A 21,681-nucleotide genomic window follows, 5' to 3' on the forward strand; every position below is an offset into this window, starting at 1 on the left:
GGGCTGCAAATTATCTCGTTCAGCATCCCCAAACGTTCCCCCCAGCAGCTGCAAAGGCTTTTAATCAACAAAATTTCACTTGGAGTACCAGTATCACATATTCTAAAGTAAAAAAATTATTTTACTGGTTCATATCTGTTTTCTGTTTATATGTTTTATAAAGTAAAATGAATACACTTACTTATTGTAAATTCAGTAATGGCCACCCAGCTCACAAGTAATGATGCCAGGATTACAACCATATCTGGGTTTAAATAAAATGTGCCCAGCCTGTGTCATAGCCAACAGTCCTTTGTAATCACAAAATTGAAAACAACTTTAGGAGCTATGATTTCGCTAAGTCTGAAGGCCATCAATATAACAAAGATGGCCAAACAGAGTCATGCCTGGGGTTCGGAGGTGGGCTGGTGAGTTTGGATGAGTAATAAAGCACAGGAAGACATAATTCATAAACTTTCATAATTCATAATTCACACCATCTTGTGGGAAGCCAGGTTTGGTCCTGCAGGAATCGTTGGCTTTCCTCTCAGGGAAAGGAAGGACCTGACAACTGAATGGATGTGTCTTCCTCTCACCTCATCTCTCCTGCCACTCGAATCCTCCCTCTGCTCTGAAGCAGTGTCACTGCCTGCAGGAAGCGGGGGTGGGGGGTACAGCACCACCTACGGCCTCCCCCGCGTTGGGGCACACTGGCCTTTGACTCAAGGACATAAATCAAGAGATGTGAAGCGTGTTTCCCTGGGCTCGGCCGATGTTGGTGCATGGGTGGAGGTTAGTTTGGAGGGACAATGCTGTCAGGTGTCTGTTAATTTCTCCTGTGTGTGTGTTTGCCTGGGTCTAAGGCCAGGACTATTGTCACTGTTGTTTTTAATACATCACACTCTTCAGAAGTTCAGCTCTCAGCTGCTTCACTGGAGGGTGGTGGCTGCATGATCCTGAGATCTTGGGTAGAAATCTTAACTTTTAGCAACAAGGCTATTTGGAAATAGCAAACATTGGAAAGGAGGGGTCTGGGACGTCTGGTGCTTGTTCTGACAAGCCGATCTGTGTGGCTGCACTGTACAGAGAGCTCTGAGCCATGCTGATAAAAAGCTGCAAATTATTATAGGTTTAGAGAGTTCTCTCAGGGTGCTCAATTCAACAGATTTTGGGAGAAGCCGGGATATTCTGAGGGTTTGATGAAGCTGAGATTAGCTTGTACCACAAGCTGGCAGGTTGGTGGCACCAATATTTGATAGATCACATTGATGAACAGATTTTCACTTCAGTTAAAAGTTACAAATATGATTTTTAAGTGAAAGCTTAATAAAATATTCATGGAGCTCCGGAAGGCCCACAGAGCCTGGCCAGTCGCCCACTACCACGGTGCCTGGTCCCACTGGGAAGCCACTGCCTCTGGCCACCGAGGGCAGTTCCTCTGGCCAGGAGCCGGGTTCTGAGTTCTGCCTGCAGGTGGCTTTCCTCAGCTCCTCGTACTTGTTGCTGGGCTCTTGGGAACATACCTGTAGCACCAGCCTTCGAGCCCAAGAGAGTAGTTCACTCTGTGTCCAGAGACAGGATCCTTCAAAGTGCTTCCCTTGTGAGATGGGTGCTACTCTGGTGGCTCCTGGACAAAGGGATCATCTCGTTTCATCCTTTTCCAATTTTGTTCTTTTAAAAGTCTCTTGAGGACCTTTTGCGTCTGTGGGGAAGTTATCCTAGAGGCAGGAGAGCAGCAGGCTCGGGCGGGCAGCCCCAGATCCGTGCCCTTGTGAGAGAATGGGGAGCCTGATGTGTAGGATCTGGGTACAGGTTTAATACCAGGGTCGGTTTATACCTGTTAACTTAGGTTAAGCTCCAAGTTCAGGAAAGGAAGAGACAACACTGCCATCTAGTGGCAAATGGGGTGGACAGCGCACACAATGACAGCTGACTCGGATCCAGTTGTTCAGGTCAGAACCATTTTTAGTATCGGAATGAGTCTCTGACCCCATGTGACAGTGGCCCGAGGCAGCAGGGGGTTTGCAGGCTCCTCCCTCTCCAGCCAGGGCACCGTCACCACCCAAGGAGCCAGCTGCCGCGTGCAGGCACCACGCTACACTCCACCTGCCTATCTCCTCAAGTCCCCTCAGTCCCAGGAGGGAGCCAGTGACATCAGCATTCTGCATAGGGAGCTGACGTGGGTGCAGACCTGTGTTCACAGCCAGGCGGGCGGCCCACTTCACCTGGGGGGAAGGGGACACTGTCTAGTTTGAGAGGTGTAAGTGGGACTGCAGAGAAGTGTGGCTTTCTAATTTCCCTTTGTGTGTGTTTGAAGGGAACTTCCCTGATAGCCTTGGTCACACAGCAGTTCTGTAAGAGCAGGGCTCCTCCCCTGCAGCTTTGCCTGGGTTGCCTGGTTGGGAGGCAGGTCAGTGTGGTGGAAACGCACGCTCTGGCGGTAGTCCGCCCTCCCCAGCTGCTCGGTCCTCTCTGAGCCTCAGTTTCCTCATCTGCTAGTGAGAAACACTCCCTCAGGCTTCAGTGTGGAGAATATCTGGCCCAGAGCAGATACTGTTTCGTTCTCCTTTGCTGGATGACTAAGTAATAACTATTTGGTAAATGCAAATGTAATTCAGAAAAAAAGAGAAAAAGCCAAAAGTGCAAGAGACCTGGGGTTCACCTCTACAGATTTTACTAAATTGAAAATAATGCAGAACTTGCTGCAGTGAGGAGAAACCACTGGGCTGCTTTTGTTTCTAAGAATAAATAAAAATGGATTTGATATTCCAATGAGTGTCTTAGAATCCAATTAGAAATCAGAAAGAGATGTTTGCTCCATTTAAGTCTTAAGTGCACCTTATGCCTAATTTCAAACGAAGCCCAGAATAAGCTGATACAAAATGTTAAAGAGATACCAACTCCTTTTAAGCCACATACTGAACAAGAAGTGGCCCCTTTTCACAGGAGTGTTATGTCCTCAGAGGACCAAGGGAGGGCAGAGCAACACCACCCTTAGTTGCTATACATCTGGATCCAGGGAGGATCCAGCTCTGGGAGAGGAAGGGAGAGATGGAGGAAAGGGGGAGGCAGGCATCAGAGTGACTCCAGCCCACCAGGCAGAGCTGGTTGGGGGCTGCTGGACAAGGTAGCAGCTGGGAGAGCTTGGGCCATGCTGCTTAGTTGGGTCCCCAACTGGAATTGGGGTGCTGCTTAGTTACCAGGGGTGTTGAGAATGCCTCATGCAGTGAACAGAGTAGAAATTCCTGGGAACAAATTACTCCACTTAGTCACCTTGTAGAAACTGTGAACAGAAGCCAGAAAACAGCCAAACACTGACAAATACGGGAATGACAGATCCCAGAACCTACATAAAGCAAGTGCAACAGTCAAAGTCCAGAGGTCTGGCTTGTGTGGCTCAGTGGTTGAGTGTCGACCTATGAACAAGGTCAGGGTTTGATTCCCAGTCAGGGCTCACGCCCAGGTTGCAGGCTTGATTCCCAGGAGGGGGCGAGCAGGAGGCAGCCAATCAATGATTCTCTCTCATCATTGATGTCTCTCTCTCCCCCTGGCCCTCCTCTCTCTGAAGTCAATTAAAAAATATATATATATATATTTTTTTTAAAAAAGTCCAGCCCTAACCGGTTTGGCTCAGTGGATGGAGCGTCAGCCTGCGGACTGAAGGGTCCCAGGTTCGATTCCGGTCAAGGGTGTGTACCTTGGTTGCGGGCACATCCCCAGTAGGGGGTGTGCAGGAGGCAGCTGATCGATGTTTCTCTCTCATCGATGTTTCTAACTCTCTATCCCTCTCCCTTCCTCTCTGTAAAAATCAATAAAATATATATTTTTTAAAAAAGTCCAGATGTCTGAACATTTGTAATAAGGACAGTAACTGCACTTATATAAAGCTTTCAAGTGCACAGTTACTGTCCTTATTACAATGCTTTATATATGTCGTTTTCCTTGACCCTCTCAGTAGACCCTGAGGTAGGTGCTGTGGTTACACACATTTATAGACAGAAAACTGAGGCAAACAAGAGCAGGTGGCTTGCCCCAGGCTACCCAGACGGGGAGTGGTGGGGCTGGGATTTGACCTGGGCACTGGCTGGAGCCAAAGCTGGTAGACTCAACCATTATGCCATGCATTGTCTTCCAGAACAAAAGGGGACCCATGAACAAGTCAGAGCAGGTTGGCCCCGAGTCCATTATCGCCGCTTGAACCAGAATTATTCCGAATTCTGGCAGAGCCCACAACTGGGGTCTGTCTGAATTACAGACACCAAGGCAGTGAGAGATGAGGATCCCGGTGGTGGTGGGGGAGACATGGAGGAGGAACAGGTTCTATGGGATGGTAGTGGAATATGGCTTCAGCCTTGAACCTGGGGAGCTATGGAAACCACAATGACAATTTATTGAGCACCTACTACGAGCCTGTCACACTGTGGGGCATTTTTCAGAGGATTGTGGTCAGAGGGATTGCTAGGGTCCACTAAGAGCAATGGGATGGACACCAGGCCTTGGAGACAGCGCCTACACCCAGAGCTACTGGGTCGCCTTGTGATGATGTCACCTGGGCAAGGGGCAGGGCTCTCCTGGAGGATGTGAATTTGCAATGCTAGTATCAGCTGAGTAACCAAACCTGGCCACTGATACTGTCTCCTGCTCTGCTGTGATCATTGTATGTACAACTGGGCAGTCTAATCATCCCTCAGAGGAAGTGGAAGCCAGGCCTTCTGCTCCTAGGGGCTGTAGGGTAAGTGTGAGAAGCAAGCAATGAGGGGTTTCCTGCGACATTCATGAGGTGGGGAATTCTGGCTCAGTGCATTGTAAGCTCTTTCCTTCAGTGATTTGGACTGAGGCACGGGGAAGGAGGACCCATCCCCCTCAGTCCGTTCAAGCTGCTATGAAATACCACTGCGTGGCTTATAAGTAGCAGAAATTTCTTGCTTACAGCTCTGAAGGCTGCAGCATGGTCGGGTGAGGTTCTCTCCTGGATGGCGGAATGGGTGAGGGAGCTGTTGGGGTCTCTTTTATAAGGGCACTGATCCCATTCATGAGGAGTCCATCCTTATGACCTAATCACCTCCCAAAGGTCCTACCCATTAACACCATCACCTCCGGGGGTTAGAATTTCCACATGTAAATTTTTTTGGGGGGTGTGGGCACAAACATATAGACCATAGCACCATCCATATCCACTCACCTTCTCTATGGCATGCCTGCTGCAGAGCAGCTGTTGATCTTGGAGCCTGGGGGTAACTAATAGGGGTGGAAACTCTGGTGTAGTGGCTACAGACACTCGAAGGGCACGGGGCACTGGCAGACCCCATCACCACCAGGAGGAATTCCATCTTTAAAAGGGGGCCCAACGGGATGCCAGGACTGCTGACCAGGATTCTGCACGTAACACTAGAGCCCAAGGGCTTTCAAGATTAGCTCAAAGCAATGCAAAGAAGCATGAGACAGTTTTGACCAGGATTCAGAAAAAGCAAAAGTTCTCGCAGAGACCACTGCTATGCTGACTATCACATGCAGAACATGACAGGGAAAAACAGGGGACAGCTGTGGAAGATGAAAAGCAAGGAAGGCAAGGTGACCTCTCTGCCGGAGGACAGCAAACACTGCGAACAGACATGCAGAGACACACACCTGCCCTCCATCCTGTAACCATGGTATCATTTCTCTCTACATCGCGGATGAAGGCCACACACTAGGGCCTCTTCATGCAGCCCCCAAACATGCCAAGGGGCTGGCTGGGGACCAAAGGCGCAGCTGACATTTCAGAGCTGATTCTAGCTTGTAAGGTCTCAGATCTCAAAGACAACCACCACGTGATCTTAAATGAGTTTAATGCTTTGCAGAACAAACATGTTCTTTACTATTAAGTTCATTATGAACTTGAATCACTAAAAATTGTAAAGTCCATAACTGATTTGAAGCCCTAAGCAACACCACCTTTGGTGTTCAGTGATTTAACTTAGTAAACTCTGTGCAAAGTCATGAACCTTTCCATACATTTGCAATCTCCAAAATATAACTAGTAAGTTGCAGCATAGCCCTCTATCCCTTTGCCAAGAGTGGAGAGCAATGGCTCAAGTCACCATGGCTGAATTATGTCCTAAGCTTGAAGGAAAATCTGCTCTCACCGGGGCCATGTGCCTGCATCCTCGGGAGGCTGACCGATCCACCTGGGATGACAGCCGGCAGAGGCTCCAAAGCTTTCTGAAGCCACAGGTGCCACAGCACTGGCCCTGGGCAGGGAGCCAGGCCCAAGGCAACAAGAGAATCTTTGGGAGAAAGCACTGCATCCCCGCCCAGTCTGTGTCCACCTGTACCCGCCACCGTCTCAGTCAGGGCCCGTACCTTTCCTTGCATCATGGAAGTTAGGGCCCGGCCTGCCAGTGTAACCCTGCTGTGGGCAAGAGAACACAGTGTCACTTTGCTTTACTAAAAGAGCTCCCTTTTGATACATCACCACCACCACCACCACCCGACCCCCCCAGAAAATTATCCTTTTCCGAGCCGGGACGTTACATCTGCTTCAGGCAAGGTTTAAAGTTTGCTGTTCTTCTGGAACTGGGCCACCAGGTTGAGGACCTGCTCAGAAGCCTTGATGTTCTTTGAGCCGAGGTAGGAGGTGCTGTTGGTGGCCGTCTCCTCCAGGAAGTACCGGTAGTTGACCATCATGCCACACGAGCCAGTGATGCCCTTGAAGCTGAGGTCTGCCATCCAGTTGATGCGCCACATCACAGCCCCGTTCTGCAGGTGGAAGTTTGCCACGGGGTTCAGGGCATAGCCCCGGTGTTTCTCTCCATACAGGTACCAGGCACAGAGCCTCATCAAGGGGGCCTGGAGCGCCTTGGCCAGCTTCTCGGACTTCACCCACTCGTTACTGCTGAGAAGGGCCTTGAAGGTCTCATTAAGGGGACACCCTATGACCGCAGAAATTTCTTTATACTCAGAATCTGTAAATAACTCACTCCTCCCATGATCCTTTGCTTGTGAGTTCAGAAGCCCCAGGAGCCATTTGGTGAAGCCAGGGATAGGAGACAGACTTGAAAATGTCCCAAGGTGAGGAAACTCTTTCTGTAAGGCACGTAGGGTGGGGAAAGGAGGTGGAGAGAACACACACACAGAGAGAATTCAGCAGGGGTGTCACTGGCCCAGAAGTACCTGTCCATTTATCATTTATGTACCATTAGCCTGGGTATGCTGTGTGGCTTACAAAGTGACGTTTGATATGCACTGACTTTCTTCTTTCAAAGAACATTATGCATCTGACGTGAGCCAGGCCCTGGAGGCATCCTGAGCCCCCAGGCAAGCCTTTAGGTGGTGTCTCCATCTGCACCATTGAGAGGGTGGCAAGTCGGGGAACCGCGGGAAATCAGAGCCATGCTGCGAAGTGGGACCTGGTGTGCAGTCTTCTGACTGTAGAGTGTGTCTCTCTGGCATACATTCTCCACCCAAAGACATCTGTGCAGCCACACAATCTGGTTTGGTGCTTGGCACACAGTACCCAATGACTGTTCGTTGAATAAATAACTGATTTCCCAGCTATACCACAGTGGATGCAGGATGGGATAGAAGGGGAGGCAATGGGTCTTTTTCCACATCAGCCAATACAGGTCAATCATTATTATTCAAATTACAGAGATCTCAATGATCATTTTTAAAAATCCAGTATTTTTGGTTTATAAATGTTATATGCTCACTACAGAAAATTTTTTAAAGATTTCTGACAGAGGCAAAGAAAACCATAACACTCCTCTACTCTGAGATAACCACTCTCAATAGTTTGATAAAGTATAACTCCTGGTCTTTCTCTAGGCAATTTTTATATGGGTGAGACTGTTACTTTATATCCTGCTTTATGAACCTATATCATGACCATTTTCTCATTATCATTACAACTCAAAAACAATTTAAACAACAGAATATCCAAAGATGAGACTATCGCATTACTTTCCTAACCACGCTGTCACCGGGCATTTAAGTGGCTCTTAGTGTTTGCTGGTATAGCCCTGACGAGCACTCCTGTGCAGGAGGGGATACGCTTCCTTGAGATCCTCTCTGATGACTCTCCGGCGCAGAGCCGAGTGGTGGCTGAGCAGCCAACCGTCAGAATGGCTCCTGGGCTGAGGGGCTAACTCTGAGAAACAGAGCCTATGGGTGAGTCCCCAGGACCCCGGATTCTGCCCCCTTTGATCGCCTGTCTTACAAAGTCACCCTCTTCCTGCCCCATTCATTTACACCTTCAGCAAAGAAGAAAGAAATGAGAAGTTGATATTAATTAGACGTGGCTTCTTACCACCCCTGGGGAAAAGAGACAGAGTGATTCTAATGAAGCTGATATGCATCTGAGTCCTCAGATTTAAAATTGATTATGAATTTAATACGAAGCACATACACATTTTAATTCCACTCTATCTCTAAGGATGAACTTGGGTTACAGCTGTGTTGAAACTACCCAAAGCAGAGAACATCACTCTCAGAGCCAATTATTAACAGTCGAATTATTTTACCTAATAATTAGATTCTACTCATTATAGTTTACCCTAGCCCCTTATGAGACACTTTTAAAAAGCCTAGACCCAGAGTGAACCTGAACAGTGCTGTTGTAGGATGGTTAAAGTATTTTTAAAAGTCAGTCTTTTGTAAGCTGTCTGGTCTAACCTTAACACTCCCTCTAACGATGAGAAAGCCCAAGCTGATGAAACCTCAGGGGTCAGAAGCCTGGAGAGTGGGTGAGGGCGGGTGGGTACAGTCAGGTGTGGCTAGAATGACCATACAATGTATCATCCAAACTGGGACAGTTGAGGATGGAAGGCGGCATTCCTATTGATTATGCTGCGACAACACGTGCAAATCAGAATCCAAGTCCCTGAGAAGCTGATGTCCTCAGAACAGATCTGCATTTGTGGCCAAGGGAGAAGCTCGTTTCCTGACACCATTTTCTCCTCCTGAGTGGTCTCAGGGCTCCCGGGAAGTGCCCTGGCATTCTGCTAAACCCTCTTCCTTACCCCCAGCTCATATCGCATCCCTTGCCCATCACCAATCCTAGGACCTGGTTACTGACAGCACTGCAGCAGGGGCACCTCACTCACCTGCAGCTCCTTCACCACGCGCTTTATGAGGAAGGTCCCCAGCTCCACCCCCTGCAGGCCTTGCTGGGTCAGACTGATGGAATAAAATATGGCGGCGGCGATTTTGTTCTTCTCCTCTGTTTCTGCCGGAGGACACTCCTTCACGATTGACTGCAAAACATGAATGATGGCGGTGAGCGGGCTTGGATGCTCTCACATCCTGCACCTCACCCGTTCACTTCCGGCCATGAGACATTCTCTCAGGGTGTCCCCCTCTGAAGACTAAACACTGCCTGAAATCTGGTCTGGTATCTCCCTGAAGGTGGCAACGGCACAACTTCCCTGGGTTGTGCGCTCAATGTCACGTCATTTTGCTCTCTTTGAAAGTCTCGTGCAAACCTTGTTGAATAGCAATTTATGTCCTTTTTGTCCTTTTCAGGTCGCTGTGAAAACTGAAATGTGATTAATCTGCTCCCTTTCAACACCCAGAGAGAACACCGACCCCTTGTCTAGCCCACCTGCCCCTTTCTGTAAGGCCTGCTTGCTCCCCCCTTTAGTTATTTGCACTCCTTTCTTGGAACTATAGTGTTTTCCATCTCTCAAGAGACCAGTGAGCCCTATATACTTTGTCTTTCAGGAAATTTACCTTTTCCTGGCTTTTCTATGTACCTTTTTAAAAATATATATATTTTATTGATTTCCGAGAGGAGATAGAAACATCAATGATGAGAGAATCATTGATTGGCCGCCTCCTGCACACTCCCTACTAGGGACTGAGCCAGCAACCCGAGTATGTGCCCTTGACTGGAATAGAACCAGGACCTTTCAGTCCAAAGGTCGACGCTCTACCCACTGAGCTGAACCTGCTAGGGCTATGCACCTTTTTTATTCTGTGCCCCATTCTTGTTTTTCCTTGAAGCAATATGAGATATGACTTGCCAAGTCTGATTTATTAGCTTTGAGTTTTGACTGTGTTGTTTTTTGAACCCTAATACTCTGCAGGTCACTTGACAATAGTGGAATAGCGGGTGGTTACCTTTCAGTATGCTTTGATGAAGGCACCAGCTTGCTTCTGAACACAGTTACACTACTCTAACTTCCATTAGCTACATTTGATTCCTAAAGTTGGGGGTGGTTGACCTAGAGCCCATGATGAGGCCTGGGAGTCCACAAACTTTCTGAAATTGTGGATGGAATGTGCAGGTTTTTGCACTATGTCCCTGGGGAAATGTCCTTAGCTTTCATCCCCTTCAGATGCTCAGAGTCTTTTCTGTGACTCCTGAAAAGGTAAGAACTGCGGCCGTAGGAAAGTGGGGTAGACAGTGAAACAGGCAGTGACACCTCCTGAGGCTGAGGCCAGGCCTCTCTCCTGCACCCGTGCTACAAAGGACAGACCTCACTTTCCATCATTATTCATCTTCATCTTGGTTTGCTTTTCAAGAACTTTGTAGGTTACCTTGTGGTTCCTTATTCAAAAATTTCCGGCAACTCCTTTTTTAAAGTTTTCAAAATAAAAGCGAATCTTTCTTTGGTTATACAAATGAGATACACATAATGTGCAAGAGGCAAAAATAAATACACAAAAAAGGAATCACAAATTACTCCAAAACCTAACACCAAGTCCTGCTGTTAGCCATTTGATGAACAGAACTTTCCAGGTCTGTCTCCTTGGCTATAGGTAGTAATAAACGTAATTCTCTCACAGGCCCAGATGCTCAATTACACACACACACACACACACACACACACACACACACACACGCACACGCACACGCACACACACACACGGTGGCTGCCCTAAGGGCTTTGGCTAGAATCCCAATCCCACCCTTAATTATTCTATCATCACAGGCAAATGACTAAAGTTCGCCTAAGCCTCAGTTTTCTTAGGTCTAAAATAAGGACAATCATTGATAATACTAGAAATACCTAACTCACAGACTGCTGTGAGCAGTAATGCATGGAATGTGCTTCGAGGGCCGACAGACACTGAGCAAATGCTCAATCAATATTATAAATAAGATCATACTGCACACGCTATTCTGTAACCTGGTTTTCCTATGCACTGGTTTGTCAATGTTGGCTTTCCATGTCAAAAACAGAAAACGAAATCAGTACCTAAATACACTCTTCTGCCCCATGCGCCTGCAGGAATGTCCCATGCACGAGGATGTACCAGATGGATATGCCATCATGTCTCTAACGCACCCTCTCCAGGTGGACCGGTCATCATTTCCAGCCTTTCAACACTGTACAATGCCGAAACCACCTGCACTCTTAGATCCGAGTATCTCCCCAGGATAAATTCCTGAGAGTGACATTTTTTTTTTTTTAAGGAAGACTGGTTGAAAGTTTATTTGAAAAGAATCCCCAGATCTCTTCCCCAATTTCCTGATGTGAGGCAACTGCCCCTCACCAAAGGAAAGACTGGAGTTTTATTCTTTTTTTTTTTTCTGGGGAGTTTTATTGTTTTTAAAATTAAAAAAAATTTTTTTTCATTGATTAAGGTATTACATATGTGTCCTTATCCACCCATTGCACATTTTATATTTTAATGGATATCACCAAACTGTCCTCAGAGAGCTAGTAATAATTCTGGTGTGAGAGTATGCCAACTCTTTCAAACACAAAATCCTAAGGAACTTCTCCCTGGTGATCAAGAACACCTGCTCATTTGCCTGCTCAATTTCTCTACCTTCTGATACTAGAAATGCCACCCAGAGGGTCCATCCTGTGACCTGGTATCATCTCTCCAGCTTCCGAACAGGCCATTTCCATGCCAAAGCCTTTGCCTACCACAGCTCCTAGTCTAAGCAAACCCGCTGTGATCCAGGTGTCCCTACCTTCCCTCACCTGTCTTTACTTCGTCGAGATCTGCTCGATTCCCAGTCCCCGCACTGGTTCTTCTGCCCCCATGCGTCTGCAGGAATATCTCAGACATTCTCGCCCACTCCTTAAGGAGCAGCCAAGCTTGCCGCAGGCAGGGCCTGTCAAACATGGCCCCCGTCACCTCCATTTGATGAACAGACCTGGCAGAGCTCTGGGCCTGTATCAGGCACACAGCACTGAGTCTCTTTTTCAATCACATGTTGTTTAAAACTACCCACAGGCACTTAACAAATGCTGTAAAGATGAACCATGCCCCCTTCCTTCTCTTCTGCCCTCACAACTCTTTTCTGCCCCACAAAGATGTTCTGTAATAGGCTTCAACCCTGTCTCAACTCCAAGTCAGTAGACCCAGATGAATGCTCTCCTCATTTCAAAACTGTCTACATACTACCCATCTACATTCTGTAGCTACTAAATTAGAGGTTTTATCCAGCAATTCAAAAGTCCACAAAAGCCTAAAGCTTCTGAAAAAGGGCATACAACCAAGTTTAAAAACCTTAAGGGCTCCGTAGGATGCCTGCCTTGCCCTGAATTTACCATCCGCAGGTACCTGAATGTTGCTGGAGATGTCACTGGTCAGCGCCACATGCAAGATCACCAGGGGCTCCTCGGGGGTGGAACAGTGAGAAAAGAAGTAACATCTTCTGTATGGTCCGACACGTTGTTTTATATCCATCCAATTCTTTACAGGGTGCACAGCCTCAGACCTGATAAGATTGTAATGAGGTAAGACAAATGTTCAATTACAAGTTAAATAACCACTGCTGATTCTGATTCATATTACTCACTAAAGTCAAATAAATCCTTTAAATACAGCTTCAATAGCCTCTTCAGGAAAATTTAAAGAAAATTATTTTAATGTGAAACAGCAGACTAAAAGGAACTACAATTAATGACTACTTTACACGCAAAACTGTGCTCTAATTTTTAATACCCGGTGTGAAGACTAGTTTGCGAGGCCCTTGGGAAGCAGTTATGCAGCAGATTGTAACGCAGAAACTAACCAGATGCTTAGGCGGTGAACATTCTATGTCTTTTATTTCCTTTGAATCTGCAGTTTGAAGTCAATGTTGCAAATACAGGTCTCTGGTTCTCTCTGACTAGCAATCTCAGCCACCCACTGTTCTGTCTTAAACATGTGCAATGGCAACACTGTCTCGAGTCGGTTACACCTCAATAGTACAACATTTTCCAAACCTTAGATCATGTAAGGCAGCACGAAGTGTGAAGATCCTGAGGCGGGAAGAGCTGCCCATTTGTGAGAACAACCATGACATATTAGGCTGCATTTTACTGTGTCTTTGACATGTTGCAATTATGTTCAATATTGTTAATTTAGAGGTTTTTATCCCAGGGAGAAATTTTAACGATGAGATAGATGCTGTTTAGATTAATGCAAATACTCGGTCCAGTGAATTCATACAGCTCTGATAATGGGATCTGGAGAAAAGGGGGTGAATGTGCTTTAAATACGAGGACATAAATGAGACCCTGCATGTCACCTGCAGGGACAGCCACCTTTGTGTTTGAGTTTTATAGGGTTGGAACAAAATATACATGTGAATGGAGACTGGCTTTCAGCTAAGATATAAGAAACGTTGACAAGCTGAGTACTTACTCACTAATTTTCTGAAGCACTTCACATGGCGAATGCCAGGTCACCCGTTCGAGGTTTAGGAATCCCGAAGAAAACCACTCCGTGAGCATGCCTTTCAGCACACCATTCATTTCCTGAAAAGGAGAAGAGAAAGTGTCAGCTTTCCCAAGCCCATCTCTGCACTGTCACCAGCACAGTGAACTAAAACACGAAACACAAGCTCAAAGGAGACTGCAAGATGCTTCTCTAAACGGCCTTTCCTGAGACAGCGCTACTGCCCTCTGACCTCAACCAAGTTACACCGAATGCAGCGCTTCACTTCAATCCGTAAGATACCTGAATGGGAGCAGTCAACTTGAATTAACTTTCCAAATCAAGTAATATGCTCCCATTGATTCCATAGTGAACACAACTACAGGCAGTTAGCGGAACAGAGTGGTGTACCGTAAGGGAGGCACTAACGCAGGCAGCAATGAGCTCCAGCCCCATGCCCTCAGGAAGTTTCTGATAAGCCAAAGCATCATTCCTCATTTCCTAGGAGAAGCAGGCACTGAGTCCAGGTACCGTATTTCATCAACTCTAAGATGCGCATTTTCATACTTTAACATCTCTCAGGTCAGGATGCATCTTTCAAAAGAGGGCAGGGCACAATTTAACTGACAGCATTTCCCCCCCTTAATGGGACATAAAATAATATTGTATCTGACAATCAATGCATTCAGATTTGATGAAATTATTCTAATTTTACTTCACTTACTTATATCCGATCTATTTCTGAAAACTGAGTCAACTTTACTACTGAAGGTAATTTTCACTGAAACCTCCCAAGCAAGATTGGAACAAGAGGTGCGTAAGGAAAGGACAGGAGCAGACCCGTCTCAGATTAGCCTGCTGTGACCACACTGAACCTGTAACAGCAGGCGGCTTTCTATAGCCAGAGTGGTGGGGGAGGGGGTAAATCTAGGACCAACTGGGGGAGACAGAGTCAGATTCAAACGGAACTTAAAGAGCTTTTGAATAGCTAGGGCTGTCCACAGATGTCCTCCTAGGAGTGTGAATCTCCCCACGGAAGTGACCAAGCACAGGGTCGACAATGTGATGGAAATGTTTTAAAAAGGATTTAAGTGCCCTGGTTGGGTGGTTCAATTGGTTAGAGTGTCATCCCATACACCAGGGGTCCTCAAACTACGGCCCACGGGCCACATGCAAATACAAATATTGTATTTGTTCCCGTTTTGTTTTTTTACTTCAAAATAAGATATGTGCAGTGTGCAAAGGAATCTGTAGTTTTTTTTTTAACTATAGTCTGGCCCTCCAATGGTCTGAGGGACAGTGAACTGGCCCTCCGTTTAAAAACTTTGAGGACCCCTGCCATACACCAAAGGTTGCAGGTTCAATCCCAGGTCAGGGCGCATATAGGATGCAACCAATTAATGTTTAAATCTCTCTCTCTCTCCTCTCTCTCATTTCCTCTCTCTCAAAAATCAAGAAACATATCCTCAGGTGAGAATTAAAAAAAAAAAAAAAAGCATTTAGCCCAGCCGGCATGGCTCAGTGGTTGAGCATCGACCTATGAACCAGGAGGTCATGGTTCAACTCCTGGTTGGGGCATATGCCTGGGTTTTGGGCTTGATCCCCGGTGTGGGGTGTGCAGGAGGCAGCCAATCAATGATTTTCTCTCATCATTGATGTTTCTATTTCTCTCTTCCCCTTCCTCTCTGAAATTAATAAAAATATATATATTTAAAAAAATAAAAAAGGATTTAAGCATCTGATAGGCAGTTGGACCAGATTATCTTTGCAATTCCTTTTAACTACTGATTAATTCCACAATCTAGTCTCCATTACTTGGCTCCAAGCTCTGAAAAGGCACAGATCATTTCCAATTCATTCCTCTAGTTCCCAAAGCATTCAGTGGGGCCGCCCATGTGGAAGATGGCTAACAGATTGATATCAAATGAAAAAGAGAAGAAAAACTGAGAATTGGGGATTAAGAAGTAGAAGGAAGGGAGGATATGAGATGTCATTTGCTAGGCAATACAGAATGGCTCCTTATGAAACTGTATTTACTGCATTTGGCTTCAATGGTTCTTAATCTTCCTGGGGTCCTCCCATCCCCTTACGCATGTGATAAAAACCAGAGACACTTCCCCAGAAAAATGCACACACATTAATTAAATTTTGCATACTATTTCCTGGAGTTCATAGACCTTTTGAAACACAACTATGGATCATCCCCAGGGGTTCATGGACCCCAGGTTAGGAACTCTGCACTAAATGGATAGAAATAGATTAGTCCAGTTCCATGTAAAATGTACTGGCATCTCTATTACGTTCATAAGAGAAAAAGCTGGATCTAGTTTCAGTATTAATTCAGAAATAATTATTAAAGAAATGATTTGGCTGATGAAAGCTCCTCGTCTAAAAGTCTCTTCATTCTATTTTGGGCTATTGACAGCTATAAAATGTGACACTGGTCACAAGAACCGGGAATCTGGGTTAAAGGTTACATGTCTCCACTTAGTTCTGACAGTACAAGAAGCTGTTCAGGCTGGAATGAGCTACCCCTGCAGCAAGGCTACCGATCACAGAAAGCAGGAGGGAAAGAAATCACTGCTGCAGAAATCTGCTCATTCATCCTGCAATCCTGTATCCACAATCCAAGACTGAGAAATACAGCTCCCGGGACCACTGTGGCGATGCCAGTCAGCGTTAGGTCTGTCTTTTCTGGACTGCCAATTCTACTTATCCCGGGTGACTGTTCAGAAGGCCAGCCAACTTTCAGCAGAGAAAAAGCTGTCTCCCCACTGCCCTCTGAAGTCTTTGGCTATAAAGGGCTCCTCATTTTTGATGTGAAGAAGAGTTACTTTTCACTGCTCAGAAGCCCTGAGGGAAGGGAGCTGAAAGCTATGGGGAAGGGTCATAGTGCTGAAGTTACAACATTTTAGGTACAATTCCAACTCACGCAGCTGCTACACTCCAGGTGGCTGGGGCCCACTTTCCTACCTATAAATAAGGCTTTTTTAAAGCCTAGCTAAGCACAGAATTTAGTAGAACCAACAAGGACCACTATACTAACTTAAAGCAGGACAAGCCACCAAAAAATGTTGCACGGCAGTGCCTGCCAGGGCTGGGCATTGCAATGGTGAGGATGCTAAGCGTGTCTGACACACGTTTAGTCCTTCTCTTATGTTCCACCTAGGCACACCTCTCATTTCACCATAGTTTCTATGTTTAAATCACCCATCAATAAACCCTTTCATTTGCTAAATGCCAACTTCCCTCTAGTGCCCACAGATTGCTGAACAGCACTCAGACCGTCTGCTATAATGGGGTTCGGTTCAGTTTCATTGGGGATTTAATCTCAGAAATCTAACTCTTCAACCCAAATGGGCCTTTGGGAATGTTCCTGGGGAAAAACAAAAAGCCTAGAAACCAACACAGAAACCACATAGCACCCTCCCCTCCATATAACCCTTCCCCACCATGTTCCACACACACACACACACACACCCCTCCAAGCAGGACTGGGCACACACGTACAAATTCACAGGGCATTTTGTTCAGGAGGCATCCGTGTATCGGATCTGCCATGTCAGAAAACAACAGAGATCTTTGACTTTGCCAGGTTGTAAAAACCTTCTTCAACGTAGCACTTGTATCTTCTCAGCAAAGACTTGACACTTACTCTGAACTTATCAAAAAGGATTAAGATCCTCATGGGAGAGAAAAGAAACCTGTCTGACTTAAACTGTCCGAGAGACAGACCCACGTGGCCTCATGTCTTTAATCTTCATCCTGGGTGACACTTGAAATCCAAGTGTCAGTCTTCTGGATTCTTCCCACATTTCCAATAATCACAACCCTTGGTCAGAGCAGAGGTCTTAACAAACCTGCCCTCATTTGTAAACCGTATTTTTAGCAAAGCTCCACCATATCCCTCAGGGCACTGCTTAGGAGAGAAGCAGGCTGACCTTAAGCATACCAACCACCAGCTGAATTTCTCACCTCAGTGCAGAACCAGCGGGCCCAGGGAGTTAAGTGGCTTGGCTAAAGGCACATAAAATCGTGCCTCTAACCAGTGGATGGCAAAGACAGGATTGGGAACCTGCCTCTTGTCTCCCCACCCAGTGCTTCCTCCACTATACTATACTGTCTGGCCAAAGACAGAGAATCAGCATCCTGTCTGGCCTCACATAGCTAGTTATTCTAAAGACTCCAGTAAACGAGGACCCATGCCAGCCACACAGTGGACCAATGCATTCCAGGGTAAATGCTCAGGGTAAATCCATTCCAGGGTAAAAGCCCACACGTAAACCAGTGTGTGTTCACTTGACTTTACCTAGCAAGCCCTAAGGCCAGGCAGGTAGCATGCCTGTGTGACAGGGTGTCTGCTGTGTGCACACAGGAAGGGGGGCTGACATGGGGAGCAACTGGAGGAGTTCCGCACTCCCCAGTGTCACAGGCCCCTGGGGGTCTGGGACTCCTGCCCTACGGCACCACATGCCAATCATCTGGTGGTTTCTAACACTGAGTCCCTAAAAGCAAGAAGGTCTAGCTCTATCCCTTCTTTAACTTGAACACAAAATCCAGAATGAGAGCGAAGGGAATCAAGATGGACACTAAGTGACTCTGGTGATAGATTACAATTTCAGATCCCAGATGACAATTTTTATAGATTAAAAAAATCTGAATGATTTCAATGATAGGAATTTAAAATTTTTTTTATGTAACTATGTAGAGCAAAGAAGGGAATCACCAGGTTTAGCCACTAACAGACATACTAGATATAAGGACAGGATATTCAGGTAGAGAAACGGCGGAGGCATGATAGAAACTAGAAAAGGTTTCTGCACCCAATGTGTCCACCACGGGCAGAGGCAAAGGTCAGGCTATCATTATTTATCCTTTGTTCAAGAAATATCTTTGTGCCCAGCTGGTGTGGTTCAGTGGTCAGGGCACATGCCCGGGTTGTGGGCTTGATCCCGTGTGGAGCGTGCAGGAGGCAGCCCATCAATGATTCTCTCATCATTGATGTTTCTATCTCCCTCTCTGAAATCAGTAGAAATATGCATATATTTTTTAAAAATATATTTTTGCTGTAGGTACACATTTCCCCCTCACCTGGGTGGACAGCTTGGTTAAATAAAGGAAGCCTGAACATCTGAGGACCTGGTGCTCAAAGCCCTGGATTTTCCTGAGCCATCTCCTCTCTTCCAAATCAAGTCTCAACGTCACAGCTTTCAGCTGCCACTATGTTCCTTCTCCACTGCAGGGTAACTAAGCATTTTCCCATGTGGGCAAGAGCGAGGGGACGCATTGAGTAATGTGTCAGAGAATCAGAGGATTAGAACGGGATGAGGCATTAAAAACCTCCCAGGGCCAACACACGCTGAAATCTGCCAAGGGCAGCCTGAATGTCTGATGTCTCTCTCCGCTGTGCAGAAACCCTCCCAAGCCCTCTGGGCTTCCTTCCAGGAGCAGAACCCTGTGAGTGGAGCAATCTGACATCAAGACAAATGGCAATGATTAGTGTGCTGACTTTGTCTTACGGCGGGGGCACCCAGGAGTCTATCTCAATGCTTCATTCATCATTTTGCTATGCAAGAAGTTTAAGACAAGGTTTCCAGTTTTCAAGGAGCTGATCATCTAGTTGGGAGCAGAGGAAGTAATACATTTCCAACACTAAATTCTGTGGTTGATGTATACCATCCAAGTGAGGGGTGCAATAATCTCAGGAAGCTTAAAACTGGGTGAGACCATTTTGAGCTGGAGTGGCTAGAAAAGCTGAGTGAATGAGCTATGGGTGGAGGCAGTTCATATGCTACCAGGCCTCCCAAGCCGGCATCACACAGGGATGTGGGTTCAGGAACTTTCCATCCAAGAATCAGCATGGCTGGAGAGGAGAGAGTAATGGAGCGTCAAGATGGAAACGTTGTCCAGGATGGTTTGTTGTGCATCATAAATGCCAAAGGAAAGACACTAAATGCGATCCTTCTGGGATGTGAAGCTCGATGACTTTTCAACAATGGAATAAAGGCTGACCTCTGGTTTTAGAGAAAGATGGGCACTGGGATTGCTGATAAGACAGACGCTTGCACCAAGTATTAGAAGGAGTAAATACAGTCACAACTAGAGAACCCTGAAGCCCTGATCAGTGAAATTAAACAAAGCTACCAATGAACTGATTGTTTTACCCGCCCTCCACTTTAGAGAAAAGGGCAAATTCTAAGAGAACAAACCCATTTTAGATCCAGTTAAAAATGGTCAACTCCAAGAGTCACTGCGTAGTGATGAAGTACACAACTGTGGAGCCACTGAGACTGGCTCTCTCACCAGCTCTCTACTCTGGGCACTGCACCTGGCCTCATCTATGACACAGTTCCCCACGGCTTGCTGAGGAGGAAATGAGCAAATGTGTGAAAAGCACCCTTCCCATTCTAGGACAGAAACTCCCGGACCAGGTGACCTGGGAGTCTGGAGCAAGCCTCACACAAGATAAATACTAGACAGCCACATGTCCAAGGGTGGATGGACGATTTCATTCTGAGACAGGTGACATTCTACCTAAGTCTCCAGACTCCTGTGCAGTAAGAATCAAGTTCCAGTAGGCACCCGGACTCTAGACCGCGGGGACCTCAGGTTCTAGTCATCTCTGTGTATTTCACAGGACTTCTCAGGACGACGGCTTACACATAATGGGTTGCACAATCAACTGTGCTGACACAATCCAGGTTTTTAGAAAGGCTTTTTGGTGCTCAGCTGGGTGCCCGTTCCAAGTATACCACACAGATGAAACCTCTCAGCTACAACAGTTAGTCTTTGTGAAGCATACTAATCATGAAGGAGGCATGCCAGTCTCCTAAAACTAGGCGACGGCCTTATCTAACAAGCTGTGCACAGTAAGGACTGGAGCCAGACATGACTAGAGGGAGCTACGATTCAGAAAGCCTGGGAAGGAAGGGGACGGGGTTCGGGGACTCATCATGGGATGTGCAAGACTCCAGGCAGGGGAAGCGCAGTGTCTGGGGCTGGAGGAGCAGTGAGGACTACAGAGGGGCTGCCACGGCCCACGGACCTGGATGCAATGGAGGGCGCGACCCGGGCTGTCCCCGGCGCCAGGGGGTCGGGGCGGCCCTGGCGGGGCCTTACCCGGACGTGCGGCCCCTCCACCAGCTTGAGGGCCTGCGCCTCGATCAGGTCGGCCCGCAGCTGCACCAGGAAGCGCACGCCGCCGTCCAGCTTGCTGATGTGGTGGAAGAGGCCGCGGTAGCGCGGCACCAGGGCGTAGCGCAGCCGGTCCTCGGCCTGCAGCAGCACGGCCGCCTCCCGCGGCTGCTCGCGCAGCTGGAGCACGCCGGCGCTCTGCTCGGCCACCTGGCCGTGGTCCACGCCGAAGCCCTGCGCCAGGCGGCCCAGCAGCTCGGCGCGCTCGGCCACCTCGGTCAGGCCGCCGTAGAAGCTCACGAAGTCCGCGCACTGGCCCTCGGCGGGCGCCGGCGACTTCTCCCGCAGCTCGTAGACCGGCGTCGCGGGCACGGCGCGGCGCAGCAGCTCGTCCATGGCCCGGTCCAGGGCGCCCGACACCGTCGGCCGGCTCGACAGCCGGGGACCGGGCGGCCGCTGCGGCCGCGGGGGTAACCGCAGCGGGAGGAGTCGCCGCACCGCCAGACCTGGCCCGAGGCCTCGCATGGCGCCGGGGGCAGCTGCCTAGGTGACGCCGCCGCCACTGATGCCGTGTTCCGGCTTCCGACTTCCGGCGCGCGCCGGCCCTATTGGCCGGGGCCCAGGGACGGGCGGGGCGGCGGCCTATCGGAGGGCGCGGCGTCGGGGCGTGAGGGCGGGGCGGGGCGCGGCCCGAGGCCAAGTGCGACGAAAGGTCCCGGCCCCGAGGCGGGGCTGGCGGCGGCTGCGGGCCTCTACTCCCCGGACCTGCGGCTAGTGGCCCGGCGTCCGCGTCCGCCCCCCCCCCCCGCCCCTACCGCGCCAGCACCTTCCTTTCTCTAGAGCCGGACTCGCCCACCGCAGGTGCATCGGAATCACCCGCGGAACGTGTTAGCCTGCGGCTTCCTGTTCGCGCGTCCCAGAAATGCTGGTTCAGTGTGGCGGGGGAGGAGCGGGGAATCTGCATGTCTCCCATGTTTCGCGGTGGGG

The 21,681-nt window shown here is 48.0% G+C and overlaps 1 protein-coding gene across 9 annotated transcripts in view; it reads right to left on the reverse strand.

Moving 5' to 3' along the window:
- LOC132217152 (malonyl-CoA decarboxylase, mitochondrial) overlaps positions 1-21,284 on the reverse strand; it is a 56,755-nt gene extending 35,471 nt beyond the window's left edge. Inside the window, exons 1-5 of one of the 9 annotated variants that reach the window (XM_059667246.1) lie at positions 20,680-21,282; positions 13,549-13,661; positions 12,481-12,637; positions 9,063-9,212; positions 6,322-6,370 (exon numbers count right to left, since the gene is read on the reverse strand). In XM_059667246.1, coding sequence (XP_059523229.1) covers positions 6,322-6,370; positions 9,063-9,212; positions 12,481-12,637; positions 13,549-13,661; positions 20,680-21,219 — 1,009 coding nt within the window. In that variant the 5' untranslated portion in view covers positions 21,220-21,282. Of the gene's footprint in view, positions 1-5,790; positions 7,045-9,062; positions 9,213-12,480; positions 12,638-13,548; positions 13,662-20,679 lie in introns of those variants that run through there. The other 8 variants (XM_059667247.1, XM_059667252.1, XM_059667248.1 and 5 more) reach the window with 8 other exon arrangements.
- Between the last annotated feature and the right edge of the window lie 397 nt (positions 21,285-21,681).

This window comes from Myotis daubentonii, chromosome 15 (assembly GCF_963259705.1).
Source record: "Myotis daubentonii chromosome 15, mMyoDau2.1, whole genome shotgun sequence".
In the NCBI taxonomy this organism is placed as follows: Eukaryota; Metazoa; Chordata; class Mammalia; order Chiroptera; family Vespertilionidae; genus Myotis; species Myotis daubentonii.